Source organism: Odocoileus virginianus, chromosome 7 (genome assembly GCF_023699985.2).
Source record: "Odocoileus virginianus isolate 20LAN1187 ecotype Illinois chromosome 7, Ovbor_1.2, whole genome shotgun sequence".
Lineage (NCBI taxonomy): Eukaryota > Metazoa > Chordata > Mammalia > Artiodactyla > Cervidae > Odocoileus > Odocoileus virginianus.
Window position 1 is genome coordinate 58,620,431 of NC_069680.1, and position 12,400 is coordinate 58,632,830.

Genomic DNA, 12,400 nt, shown 5'->3' on the forward strand with positions numbered 1-12,400 from the left:
AACTTTAAAATCATTCCTACAACAAAATGAAAAACCCAAAATGTTGCCAAATTTAAAACATACCTGCATATGGAGCCATTCCTAATATAGTAGGCATCAAGCCTCTGTAAAATCCAAGGAAACCACCTTCCTTTTGCATGAAGAAAAATTAGAATTAAAATTACATTGAGCTCATTATGACAAATGCAAAAGAAAAAAAGCATACATTATAATGGAAATATTATCCTGGACCCACACTAAAACACAGATATGTTTTCATAATTATTATTAATGTTAATAATTACAAGTAAAACAAAAACTACCTAGATAACATTAAAAATAATTGCCTAAGTATAAAAGGGCATGTTATAGACAAGAAAAGTAAAAATGAAATACCTTTGCATAAATCATTTTGAATGCATGAATAATTCCTGTATAAGTGTGTTCCCCTTTCACCTGGAATGCTAGGCGTACTCGAACCATGTCAAGAGGGTAAGTACAGATAACTGCTGTCATACCTGAAAAGAAAGTAGAAACTTAAAATGTGTAACAATCAGTTTATATATATATATATATATATATATATATCTTTCCTATTATTAGTAATGCCTCAAATTATATAGTAGTGATGAAAACCCAATGAAATCAAAGATAATATTACTGACAGAATTATATAATAATATCATCAGCTAAAAACCATCTTTTCAAATTTTTCCCACTGTGAAGTTAAAATGTTAGCACCAAAAGAGTACAGTGTTAGTGGATCATGAGTATTTTAAAAATTCTACTACTTGTCAGATATCAGAAAAGAAAAACTGACTATCTCCATAGCAGTAGGCAGGACATTTGACTTTTTACTTATTTTTTCTAATCCTAAAATGGAGATATGCTTAACTCACCTAAAGAATTCTTTTAAAAATAAAATAAGGGCACTTTTTTTGTTTGTTTTGTTTTTGAAGGGCACTTTTAAAAAAAAATTCAAAGCATAATCAGTATCTTCTTTTTAAAATTTAAGTAAGGGGAATTCCCTGGTAGTCCAGTGGTTAGGACTCCATGCTCTCACTGCCAAGGGCCTGGATTCAATCCCTAATCAGTGAACTAAGATACCCTGTGGCATGACAGGAAAAAAAAAATCTGAAAAATAAATAATATTTAGATAAATCTGTTATTGACTAAACATAATAAGGGGCTTCCATGATAGCTTAGCTGGTAAAGAATCCACCTGCAATTTGGGAGACCTGGGTTCAATCGCTGTGTTGGGAAGATCCCCTGGAGAAGGGAACAGCTACCCACTCCAGTGTTCTGGCCTGGAGAATTCCATGGACTGTAGTCAGATATGACTGAGCGACTTTCACTTTAAACATAATAAAAATATAATGTCCAAGGTAATAGAAACAATTTGTTTTAGGGATAAAATCTCTTGATAAGCTAATTTAGTTATTAAGTCCTAGATTTTTATCAACATATGATTTATTAAAAATTCCATAAACAAGCTGAGTTTTTATTTTTATCTTCTTTATTGCAGTATAGTCGATGTCTGAGTTACTTTTAAATTAAAAATAGTCTTCCAGTTTTGTAAAACACCAGAGACTTGACCAAATCCACAGAGTTTCTATATCACAGAGTAGAATTTGAGACTAAATTTTCTGGTTCATATCACAACATATATTGTCTTCCCTATAATTACATTTTCTCAAATATTTACTTAATAACATTTAAATTTTTAGTTCAGAAATTCGAGCAGTCAGGGCTTCCCTGGTGGCTTAGTGGTAAAGAAACCGCCAGAATGCAGGAGGCACAGGTTTGATCCCTGCTCCAGGAAGATTCCCACATGCTATGAAGCAATGAAGCCTGTGCACCACAACTCCTCACCCCAGGCCCTAGAGCCCACGCTCCATAACAAGAGAAGCCACTGCAACTAAAGAGAAGCCCCTATTCGCAGCAATAGAGAAAAACTCCTGCAGTGATGACGACTCAGCAGAGCCATAAATAAAAATATTAAAAAAAAAAAAAGAATTCCAGCAGTCCAGTTGTTGGAAATGTCAGTCCTTCATTTCAGTCCATTTGATTTTAAGCTCTCCATCTGAGCTATTTGTTTTCAAGCTATTCATTTCCCAACTATTTAACTTGTTTTTTTAATCTATTGGTATTCAAACTAGTCTTGTCTGGCAGTCCAGGCAGTGACTTTTCTAAATGGCCTCTTTTAAGTCTAAACTAATACAGTGCAAATGTGATGTTCCTAAGACAAGGTGTGGCAGTAATACCACCTTTAATTCACAGCAAATATCTTATTATCCAGATATTTAAGAAACCACATATTTTGCAGCATGGCCTAATTTTTTGCAGCTTGTGCTAAATATTTTGCAAGGGAAATTTTTACAAAATAAAATGAAGAGAGATTTTCTATAAACAAGTTTCATGTTTATTGAAATGGTTCATATTAAGGAGTTTAACAACTATAGAAAAGAATAAAAAAACTGACCATTTTTTTAAGGCTTGATCATGGTGACACAATTTGGTTAAACATCAGATTTTGCTAGGATTTATTTATCCAAATCATCACTATTCATTTTATTTTTTAAACTTCTGTAAACTTTTACAACTCCTGTATCTTTTTTCTGCTTCCTATCTGGATCACTTTGTCTTGCCTTTCGCATTTGCTCTTCGAGACTCCATTTATTTCTTCTTTCCTCTTACACGCCACAAGCCTTCTCATTGTCTTCTTACTGGCTTCAAGTGGCTTAACATGAAATAAATGGATTAACAAAGTGACCAAAATAGTAAACTCTGTAGAAAATTAGGTCATCCAGAAATTTGTAAAGGGAGGCATGAGCTTAAAAGCTGTAAGACTATATGTCAGGCTGAGGTAGTGCCATAACATAACTGTACCTCAGAGAATGGTAAAAGCAGTGCCTATGATTACTATAATACTCAACTGATGATCTAGTTTTACAATTTTTCAGCCAGTTGATTTCAGCGTGTTTTTATATGGTGTGTTTCTTTTGAATTTGAGCAATTAATCAAATCTTCCTAAGGAAAAAAAAATCTTTTAACCAGGATGTTTAAAAATTACAATTTTTTTTTTTTTTTTTTTGCGGGGGGAGTATGGAGGGGTTGTTGTCTGATATTTCTAAAAGCAACTCAATGATTTAAATGTAATTTTAAACTTTAGAATTTAGCAAGAAAATTTTTAGTAACTTTGTACTCTGATAAATCTTGAAAATTCCTGAAGATTTTAAATATGTTTATTTATCCTTGGACTAAGTGGGAGGTAAGAACTATTCTTCTGATAATCATATTTTACCCTTTACTCAAAGTATAAAATTATGAAGCCCTAAATAGAGAAAAGATTATGACATCTTACATTGTTCAAATAAAAAACAATACTGTGCTGTAAAGTAAGTTTGAGGTTATTCAACTAAGCTCGGATTCGCTTTATGATGACTATGTCGATGCTTTTTTAAAAGACCACACTGGACTTCAGCGGTGGTCCAGTGGTTAAGCCTATCCACTTCCACTGCAGGGGGTGAGGGATCCATGCCTGGTCAGGGATCGAAGACTCCAACATACCCTGGAACAGCCAAAATAATAATAATAAATTAAAATTAAAACATAATTGAGGGGCTTCCCTGGTGGCTCAGGGGGAAAGAATCCACCTGCCAATGCAAGAGACACGGGTTCAATCCCTGGTCCGGGAAGACTGCACATGCGCAAAGCAAGGAAGCCCATGCGTGCACCACAGCTAAGGAGCCTTCCTGTCCTGCAGCCCACGGGCCACAAGAGCAGCCGCCACAGTGAGGAGCCTGCACACCACAGCCAGAGCAAAGGCTGCGCCGCAACAAAGACCTAGCACAGCTGAAAATACAGAAATGAAATTATTTTTGAATAATTTATAATTGAAGTTCCTTTGGTTTATTATTACTTTCCAGTATATAATGAAATTTTGACATTAAGATGCCTTTCATTTCAGAAAAACGAAGCTGAAAGCACCAAATGAACATGCTGTTCAATAAACAAGTGTCATGAAAAGCAAATAATACAAAGCAGGATTTAACTCATAATCCTACTTTATCTTTCCTACAACCCTGAAAGAAAGAATTTGACCAGTCACTTATAAAATTTAAGAGACAAAAAATTTTTTAAGTCGTGTAAGAAGTGATAAATTTTAAGATTTGAAAACTTTATTAAAATTCTCCTGAAAAATGAGAGATAATCATAGCACTTTCTTCATAGTATTGTTCTTTGAACTACATGTCAAGTGCTCGAAGATTACAAGTCAAGTACTCAGGTCTGTGACCAGTACAAAGAAAGTCTGCAATGCATGTCAGAACTGCCATGCCATTGTGAAATACCAGTTGAGAGAGCTGTTGCTCCAGCTCCCAAGATCTGCCCCCATCATGCCTGTGACAGTCCTCTCCTATAACCAGAACTTCCACCACCACCACATACCGTTTTCTGATCCGGTCATGAAAAAGTTAATTGGAGGCTTTCAAAACCTGTCCATTTCTTTAGCACCTCTACAGTTGTTTTGCTGAACATTTTGAATACCATTCCTGGTTATTTTTTTCTACTTACTGATCTTGGGTCAGCCTATCAGAAGTGAAAAAGAGCTAAGTAAACATTGAATAAGGCAAAACTATGGATAAGGCAGGTCAGGTTGCACACTATAAATCTAGGTCCAAAAAAAATCAAAATCCTACAAACCTTGTGATATCCACAAAAATTTAAGATTTTGATATATCACCTTCCCATGGTCTTAATAGTGGTACATTCTTACCTTAAAATACAATACAGTTATTTACAAAAATAAGAAAGCTCTATGTACTGATACATGAAAGAGTCTTGAGATAATTGTAAAAGAAAAGTTCTAATCCTATAGAATAGTATTGGAAAAAAGCATAACATAAAAAACTGCTATTAATAATATGACTGCTTCCATGGAGTGGAACTATTTTCATTGTATAGGAATATGTATTACTACAGCCATTATAATTTTAAAAAATTTTTTGAAAGAAAAAAATACACATTTCCAGAAGTAGATCTGTCTAAGGGAACATATGTTTCACATAGTTTTAAGTGTAAACTACTCCTTACCATCTCCTACTGTAAAAGCCTCTGAGTTGGGACATAAATGATTCTTGCATAATTAAGCATAGGAAGATAACGAATGCGAGCTATGTGATCAACGTCACACATACCACCTAAAGCAAATTAAGTATTTAAATAGAAAATTAATTTGCAGAAATAAAATATACCCACTCCTTACCTGCCATGGATCCAGCCATTAATCTGTGCACATGACCAGAAACTCCCAGTTTTGTAGTAATTAGCTAGAAACCAAAAGCAACAAATTAAATGAGATATTTCTTAAATGCTGCCAACTTCACTGTTTAATGATAAAGACTGTTTTCAAAAGGGTTATAGAACTAGCTTTTTTTTAAAAAAAGGAAATTAGTACTGAATGTGAGTGAAATGAGCACAATTATGTAAAGCTGAGCAGTGTTACATTACATCAAAGGAGCTCAGTTATTTCCCCTGTTGCAACCTCTGTCGCAAAAGAGTCGGACGCGACTTAGCGACTAAACAACAACAATTTGCTCTGTAGCATCTGCTCTGATTATGCACTTTTACAGAAACAATATTGCCAAATACACTATACTACACACTGATGACCACAAATACTTCAAGTGTGAATGGGAGTAGTAGGAATAAAATGTAAATGAAGCATTTATTGAAGTCTTGATATAACAGCATTGACTCTATCTGTCTGACTAGGTTAGAATGTTGTTCCCAATCTCTACTGCTTACTTTTCATTTTAAGATACCCTGTGATATGTAATGCATTTAATCCCTTTCTACATTAAGATGTTTGAAAGATGAACTTTCAGTCAGGCAGAGAAGAGAAACTTGGTGAGTAAGATGGGGAAAGGTGTCAACTTATAACATCACTTAAAAACAGACTTTCACAATATGGTTTCACTCTTTTATTTATTAGGAAAATCCAAAGCCTCAATATTCCTCTCCTACAACTGAGAAACAAAAAGCACATCAAAAAGCTATTGATATTTTATGGATTTACTATTATCCACTTGGCTCTTCTTCGTAAGTCTGAACATAAACAATCTAGTCAAAAATGACTAACAATTCTGGAACAGATAACTCCAAACTCAAGTTATATTTAAAAATTTAAATTATCAGAAGTCTTATTCCTTCAAAAAGGCATTACTTTACCCATTCATCCAAAGTAATGTTAAAGGCCAAAGCAAATGCCTTGACAACTAAGTATGCTATTCAAAGATATAAAAGAGGAAAAAAAAGATAAAAGTTCAAGTACCGTTTTATATTGCTCAAATGCCATAAACTGGATTGCACCATAGGGAAAAATTCGAATCATCATTGCACCATTCCCTTTATACAATCCAAGGTATCCCTCCTTTTTGGGAACAGCACGCAATGTAGAAAATACTCCTATTTTTAGAAAGATTTTTAGAAGAAAAATACTATTACAACAGAGAAAACTACCTAAATCCAAATTTTCATGACAATCACAGATAAAAATTACTATGCCATCATTCATGATATAATTTTGCTTGACGAATTACTTGAATAGTAATTTCTGTAAAACACTTAAAGCTACTTGAAATACATCATATGTCCAAATAATACAAACATTCCTCATGTAAACATGTCGAACACAACGAAGTGACTAAGCACAGCATGTAAGCATGTAAAACACAGCAAGAACAGCTACAAGTTATAGTAAATTATTAATTAAATCTATAATAACCAAAAAAAAGTCATAGAAATTATATTCAAAGTCCAGATATTGCAATGGAAATGACTAGCTATTTAGAAGGATGAAGGAAGGTTTCCTAGACTGACCCAGATACATGTGTGGTTTGTTCAAGCAGGAAACTGCTAATAAAAGAAATAAAAAACCTACCAATTAAAAAACTATTTACACAAGTACACAGCACCACCTATGATATATTCTTACCAAAGTCTAGATTTAATTATCACTTTACAGAAAATACAGGTGATATAAGAAGACACTAAATAATATGGGACACTGGTGGTCCAGTGGTTAGTTAATTCATTAGTTAATTAATTAATTTTTAAAAATAACATGGGACAAAATCAACCAAATTCAGAACATGGAGGATTCTATAGGACAAATAACCGAGTTTTCTTTCCCCAAAAATAAACAGGAAAAAAGTAAAGAAGTATAGGAAAATGTTATAGGCCACAAGTAATAATATCAACCAATTCTAACACTGTAACATATTGATGTCATAAGAATCCTGATTAAACACACAAACTGTAAAAACAAAAAGAAAGCTGACAAGACTTTCATGGAAATCTGAACATTTAATGAATATAATATTAATAAATTATTATTATTATTTTTGGAGTAGCCTTTCTAGTCTAGAGATGTATGCTGAGACAATTATGAATGGAATAATATCTGGAGTGTAACCTAAAATATGCCAGTGGGAAGAGGGAATGGTATAAGAAATGGAATTGACCATACATTGTTAATTGTTGAAGCAGAGTGATGGGAACCTGGGTCTCATTATATCATTCTCTCTACTTCTGTATGCTTGAAAGTTTCCATAGTAAAAAGTAAAAAAAAAAAACCACTAAATTCAGGGCAAATTTTTATTAATAGTATACTTCAATTAGGAGTATAGATAAACAAAAGACTAAGTTCTGGTCTGACATATTGATGTTTATTATTCCAATAATACCAATCATGAATCCTGTTTGTAGTACAGACTTCTACATTCCATTATTAAACTATTTAAATTATATCATTAAACTATTGAAGTTCCAGTTTCTTTCCAAATTTTTCAAACAAAAATTTTATCAAATATGAAGGTAAATCACTGGGCTGATCTCAAAGTTTAGAATTCAAGAAACCTTTTGATCTCTTCCCAGAAATTAAAACTGGTAGGTACTTATTAACATCCAAGAAAAGATAAACCCAAAAGCATTTTTAATAAACAGATATCTAAGTGGACTAATTATTAAAAAGAATTCTATTTATATATTCTATTTATATATATATATACGTATAATACATAAAGTTCTTCAAAAATATACGAATAATAAAACTAAATATATTCAGACACCACCCCTAAGTTCTATCAAAAACACCTTCCTGCAGGAAGAAAAGACTAACATTAAGCTCAGATTAAGATACTCAAATGTGTTTTTAACAATTTAGGGGAAATTAAATTTAGAACACTGGCCACAGAGCAGGAACAGGAAGGCTGACAATGAGCGAGAAGTACAGAGGAGGTTTCAACTGTACTGATAATGATTATTTCTAAAGTTCTGTGTAGCTCCAAATATGTTTATTAAATTATTCTCTAAAACGCTTTGTTACAAATATTTAAAGAGAAATAATTAGTAGAAGTAAAATAAAGTACTTTCAAGTAAAGGAAACCAGGAGACAAAGAGCAAGGGAGGGTGGCTGGGGAGGACACAAGAAAAGCACAATGAACAGAAAACATAAATCTATAATTGAAAAAGAAATCTAAATTATATAAATTCGTCTGTTAAAAGCCAAAGACTCTCAAATTCTGTTAAAAGACCAAGTCTAGCCATATGCTTTCCACAAAAATCTCAGCTAGGGAAAAAAAAAAAAAAACACCAGATGTTGAATGTTTTCAAATGGCATTTAAATATCCCTGGAGATAATTACACTGTTTCTTCTCCTTCAACCTACAGTCTGTACTATTATTACTTTGGGAAATTGAGATTTTTCTTTATGGTATAACACTGAACCAATTTTTGCATGTGTTATAAGCATATTTGGAAAGAATATATATTCTCTGTAGGGTGCAAAGTCTTCTGTGTCTATGTTATATCGAGCTTGTGTGTTATTTAGATCCTTTTCTGTATCCTTCTTATTTTTACCAAGCTAGAATTGCAAGGAACATTTGATAAAATATAAGCATACGCTTGTGTATATACACATAAGCTCTGAAGAGAAATGGAAGAAAATTGTAAAAATGCTTAATTCTAAAGAAGAGATAAAGAGAAAGATGTTTGCTTTATACTTTATGAATTATGAACTTGTGAAAACATACATTCAAAAAATAAAAATAAAATGTAAAGATAACAAAATTAAGAGGATTTTTAAATAAGCCTATTATGATTCAACTCCCTATTTTTATATCACATTGGTTATAAAAAGTTAAATGGAGGTCAAAGATTTTCACTATATCACAGGAAAAAATTTCCTTATACTCATTGCAAATTGGGGAAGAAGAAATTCTAATTACAACTCATGTTTTTCATTTGGTCAGAATAATTTTGATTCAAAATAAAAAGTAGTTTTTGATGCCTTGCAGGTAATGCTATACACTTTTTAAAAGAAGCTAAAGTGGAAGTCTTATTCAACAGCATATCTTTTTCATCTTTGTGAAAAATCATGCTTGCTTTTAAATTTAAGCAAAGCTTAAAAACTACCTTATGCATGTAAAAAGGGAGGCATCTAGAATAAAATACCCAACAACATGTTTCAAATAAATTAAAAAGCCACTAATACTTTTTTTGGGGTGGTTGTGTATTTCAAAGATACATGAAAGTACACCAGTCTCTTCATTGCTGCACTCCAGGAATTCTATTTCAAATTCTGAATGCCTTGTAGGGTACACTGCAACCCATGGCATGCAGCCCTGTAGAGCGTGAAATCTAATGTGAATATGTAACCTAATGATTACAAATCAGGAAACAAAACAACATACATCAGCATGGGGAGAAGTTTAAAGGAATAAAACAATACTGCTCAGACATTCATATGTTGGGTCATTGTTAAACAGCACCAGATACTGAGTAATATAACTCCTTTCATCCTCAATTTAGACAACAAAAGAAAATCATTTCCTTCCTTCCCAGTTTTATATATAGTCTCTCAATAATTTCAAAGATCTGATTCTTTCTATACCTGAGTGAGCAGTACACTGTAAAGATAATAAATTCATTCCTGGACACAGAGATATTAGCAATTTTTTTCTTTCCATTTAAAGAGCAGATTTACTTACTGAAAATTAAATGAGCCACAATAAATAAAAATAAAATCATGTTTTAAAAACCCAGTTGTTAAAATAACTGAACTACTCACTTGGTTAAATACCCTTCTTATAAAATGATGAATAGATCATGCAGCGCATACATCACTGAAGCATAAAACTGTAAAAGCGATGGAGTGTTATGAGTTAGTTGCCTTAACCTAATTTTTTTCTTGGTGTCTGTCCACATTAATTTTTTTGTTTTAAGTCTTTTGCCCTCTAATTAAAAAGTTAATATATGTTCAATATGTATTACAAATAAGCTTAGAGAAAAAAATTAACTATAATCTCACCATTGAAAATTAAGCATTCAATGTTCATATTTCTCCTTCTAGCATTTTCTTTAAACACACATTTACTTAGATAAAATGCAATGTCATTAAATCATTTGCAATATTTTCTCATTTAACTGTTACGAACACCCTTCCTAGTCAGTTAATATTCTTTTATAATTTTTATGATTGTGAAAGAGTCTATAATATGGACTTATTTATTTAAATAATACTTATTATTTAACTTAACCAATTCTCTATTATTAAACATATTGGTTGGCTCTTATTTTTTAAACCAACAGAAATAATACTTTGATTCTTGTAGATACCTCTTTGGGCATATTTCTGATTACTTCCTTAAAACAACTTCCTAGAACTAGAATTGCAAAGCCAAAGAGTACCTATCTTTTCAAGACTTTGATGCATATTATCAAAATGCCCTCCAAAAAAGCTGTAAAAAATTCTTATTCCCATCAATGATATGTCATTAGAGTGTCCAAGTTAAACATAATAGCTGATTTTTATGTCTGTAAAGAACAACTAAGGACTTAATATTTCTTTAACAATGCAAGTTTATCAATATATACTAACTGCACTGGATTCTGTTTGTCCTAAGGTATCTACAACACACACTTCAGTGTTTAAAGGAACAACCTAAAAAAACAAAAAAAAAGGAACAACCTAATCTGTATCACTAACTGTATTTTTTTTTAATCAAGCTAAGCTGTTACATGCGTCTGTTAAGGACATGATTTGTTAATCTCAATAAGCAAATATGTAGTATTTACTTCAATGATTCAAAGATTCTAGTACAGAGTACATTAGTACCCTAAAATGATAACTACATAGCCACTATCGCAAATGAAAATATTAAAATGGTAACAGCTACCTCCCCTGTAAATTTGCCTCCAAACTTGAACTCCCTTTTGTGTCCTCTTTCCACTATAATTCACAACTAGAAACCAAGCCAGCAAATGGACAACATTTTCATTTTTATCTTCAGTATCTGTCAACTCACCCAAATGTCTATAATGGTGGTTGTGAGCTTGTAACAAAACCTTTACTCGATCCAAGGGAGCAACTGTTGTTTTGGCACAGCATCCAGCAATACCTACAAAATTTGAAAAGATCAGGAAGACATGGCATACCATTTCTTTCCAAATAGAAATCATGATTAAACTTATTTGGCTAATAAACAAATAATAAATAAATTTGGCTAATAAAAAATAAATTCGAACACAACTGAACTGATGTGAAGAACTGACTCACTGAAGACTCTGGTGCTGAGAAAGATAGAAGGCTGGAGGAGAAGGGGAAGACAGAGAATGAGATGGTTGGATGGTATCACCGACTCAATGGACATGAGTTTGAGTAAACTCTGGGAGTTGGTGATAGGCAGGGAAGCCTGGCGTGCTGCAGTCCATGGGGTTGCAAAGAGTCAGACACGACTGGGCAACTGAACTGAACTGAACCAGCTAGCAAACTCTCTAATTCTCATTTGATCTCTACAAGTAGAACTGTCCAGAAGCAGAGACAGGAAGATGATTGGCTCCCATTCTCTATAACTTAATAATTGAGCATGTCAGGCCTGAAAATAAGTTTAAAGAGTGTAAATCTGCCCCCTAATTGCTGATGAACACTGGAATCTTGCTAAAAATGGTGATGGGACAAACACTTGGAGGTATTTACACAGCTACAAGACTCTGTTTGAAACGTCTTCTTCTGGATGACTTCTCATTGAAATAACCAAATTTTACCCATAAAATTCAGTTATCTATTTACGGTACAAGAATTTTTCTCTTACAAATTACCCAGATTCTAGTACTTTTGTTACAGAAGCCTGAACAGACTGAGACATTTTTGTGAAGTAACTTACATGTAATAACCACTCAACCAAATGAGTTATTACTATTATAAAAAGTGGACAAAAGAGTCCTTGGTGTCTTTTCTATGACTATGTTCAAATATGTGCATATTTGTTAAGAAAGATGCAAGAGTACTGGAACTCTGTGGGTCCCTTCACTACTACATTCAGTCATCCAGCAATTATATATTTTGTCCCTACCACAG

General features: G+C 32.7%; 1 protein-coding gene across 4 annotated transcripts in view; it reads right to left on the bottom strand.

Moving 5' to 3' along the window:
- SLC25A16 (solute carrier family 25 member 16) overlaps positions 1-12,400 on the bottom strand; it is a 28,726-nt gene that overhangs the window by 11,312 nt on the left and 5,014 nt on the right. For 2 of the 4 annotated variants that reach the window (XM_020869866.2, XM_020869869.2), the window contains exons 2-6: positions 11,349-11,441; positions 6,314-6,447; positions 5,246-5,309; positions 376-497; positions 64-130 (exon numbers count right to left, since the gene is read on the bottom strand). In XM_020869866.2, coding sequence (XP_020725525.1) covers positions 64-130; positions 376-497; positions 5,246-5,309; positions 6,314-6,447; positions 11,349-11,441 — 480 coding nt within the window. Of the gene's footprint in view, positions 1-63; positions 131-375; positions 498-5,245; positions 5,310-6,313; positions 6,448-10,111; positions 10,180-11,348; positions 11,442-12,400 lie in introns of those variants that run through there. The other 2 variants (XM_020869868.2, XM_070470741.1) reach the window with 2 other exon arrangements.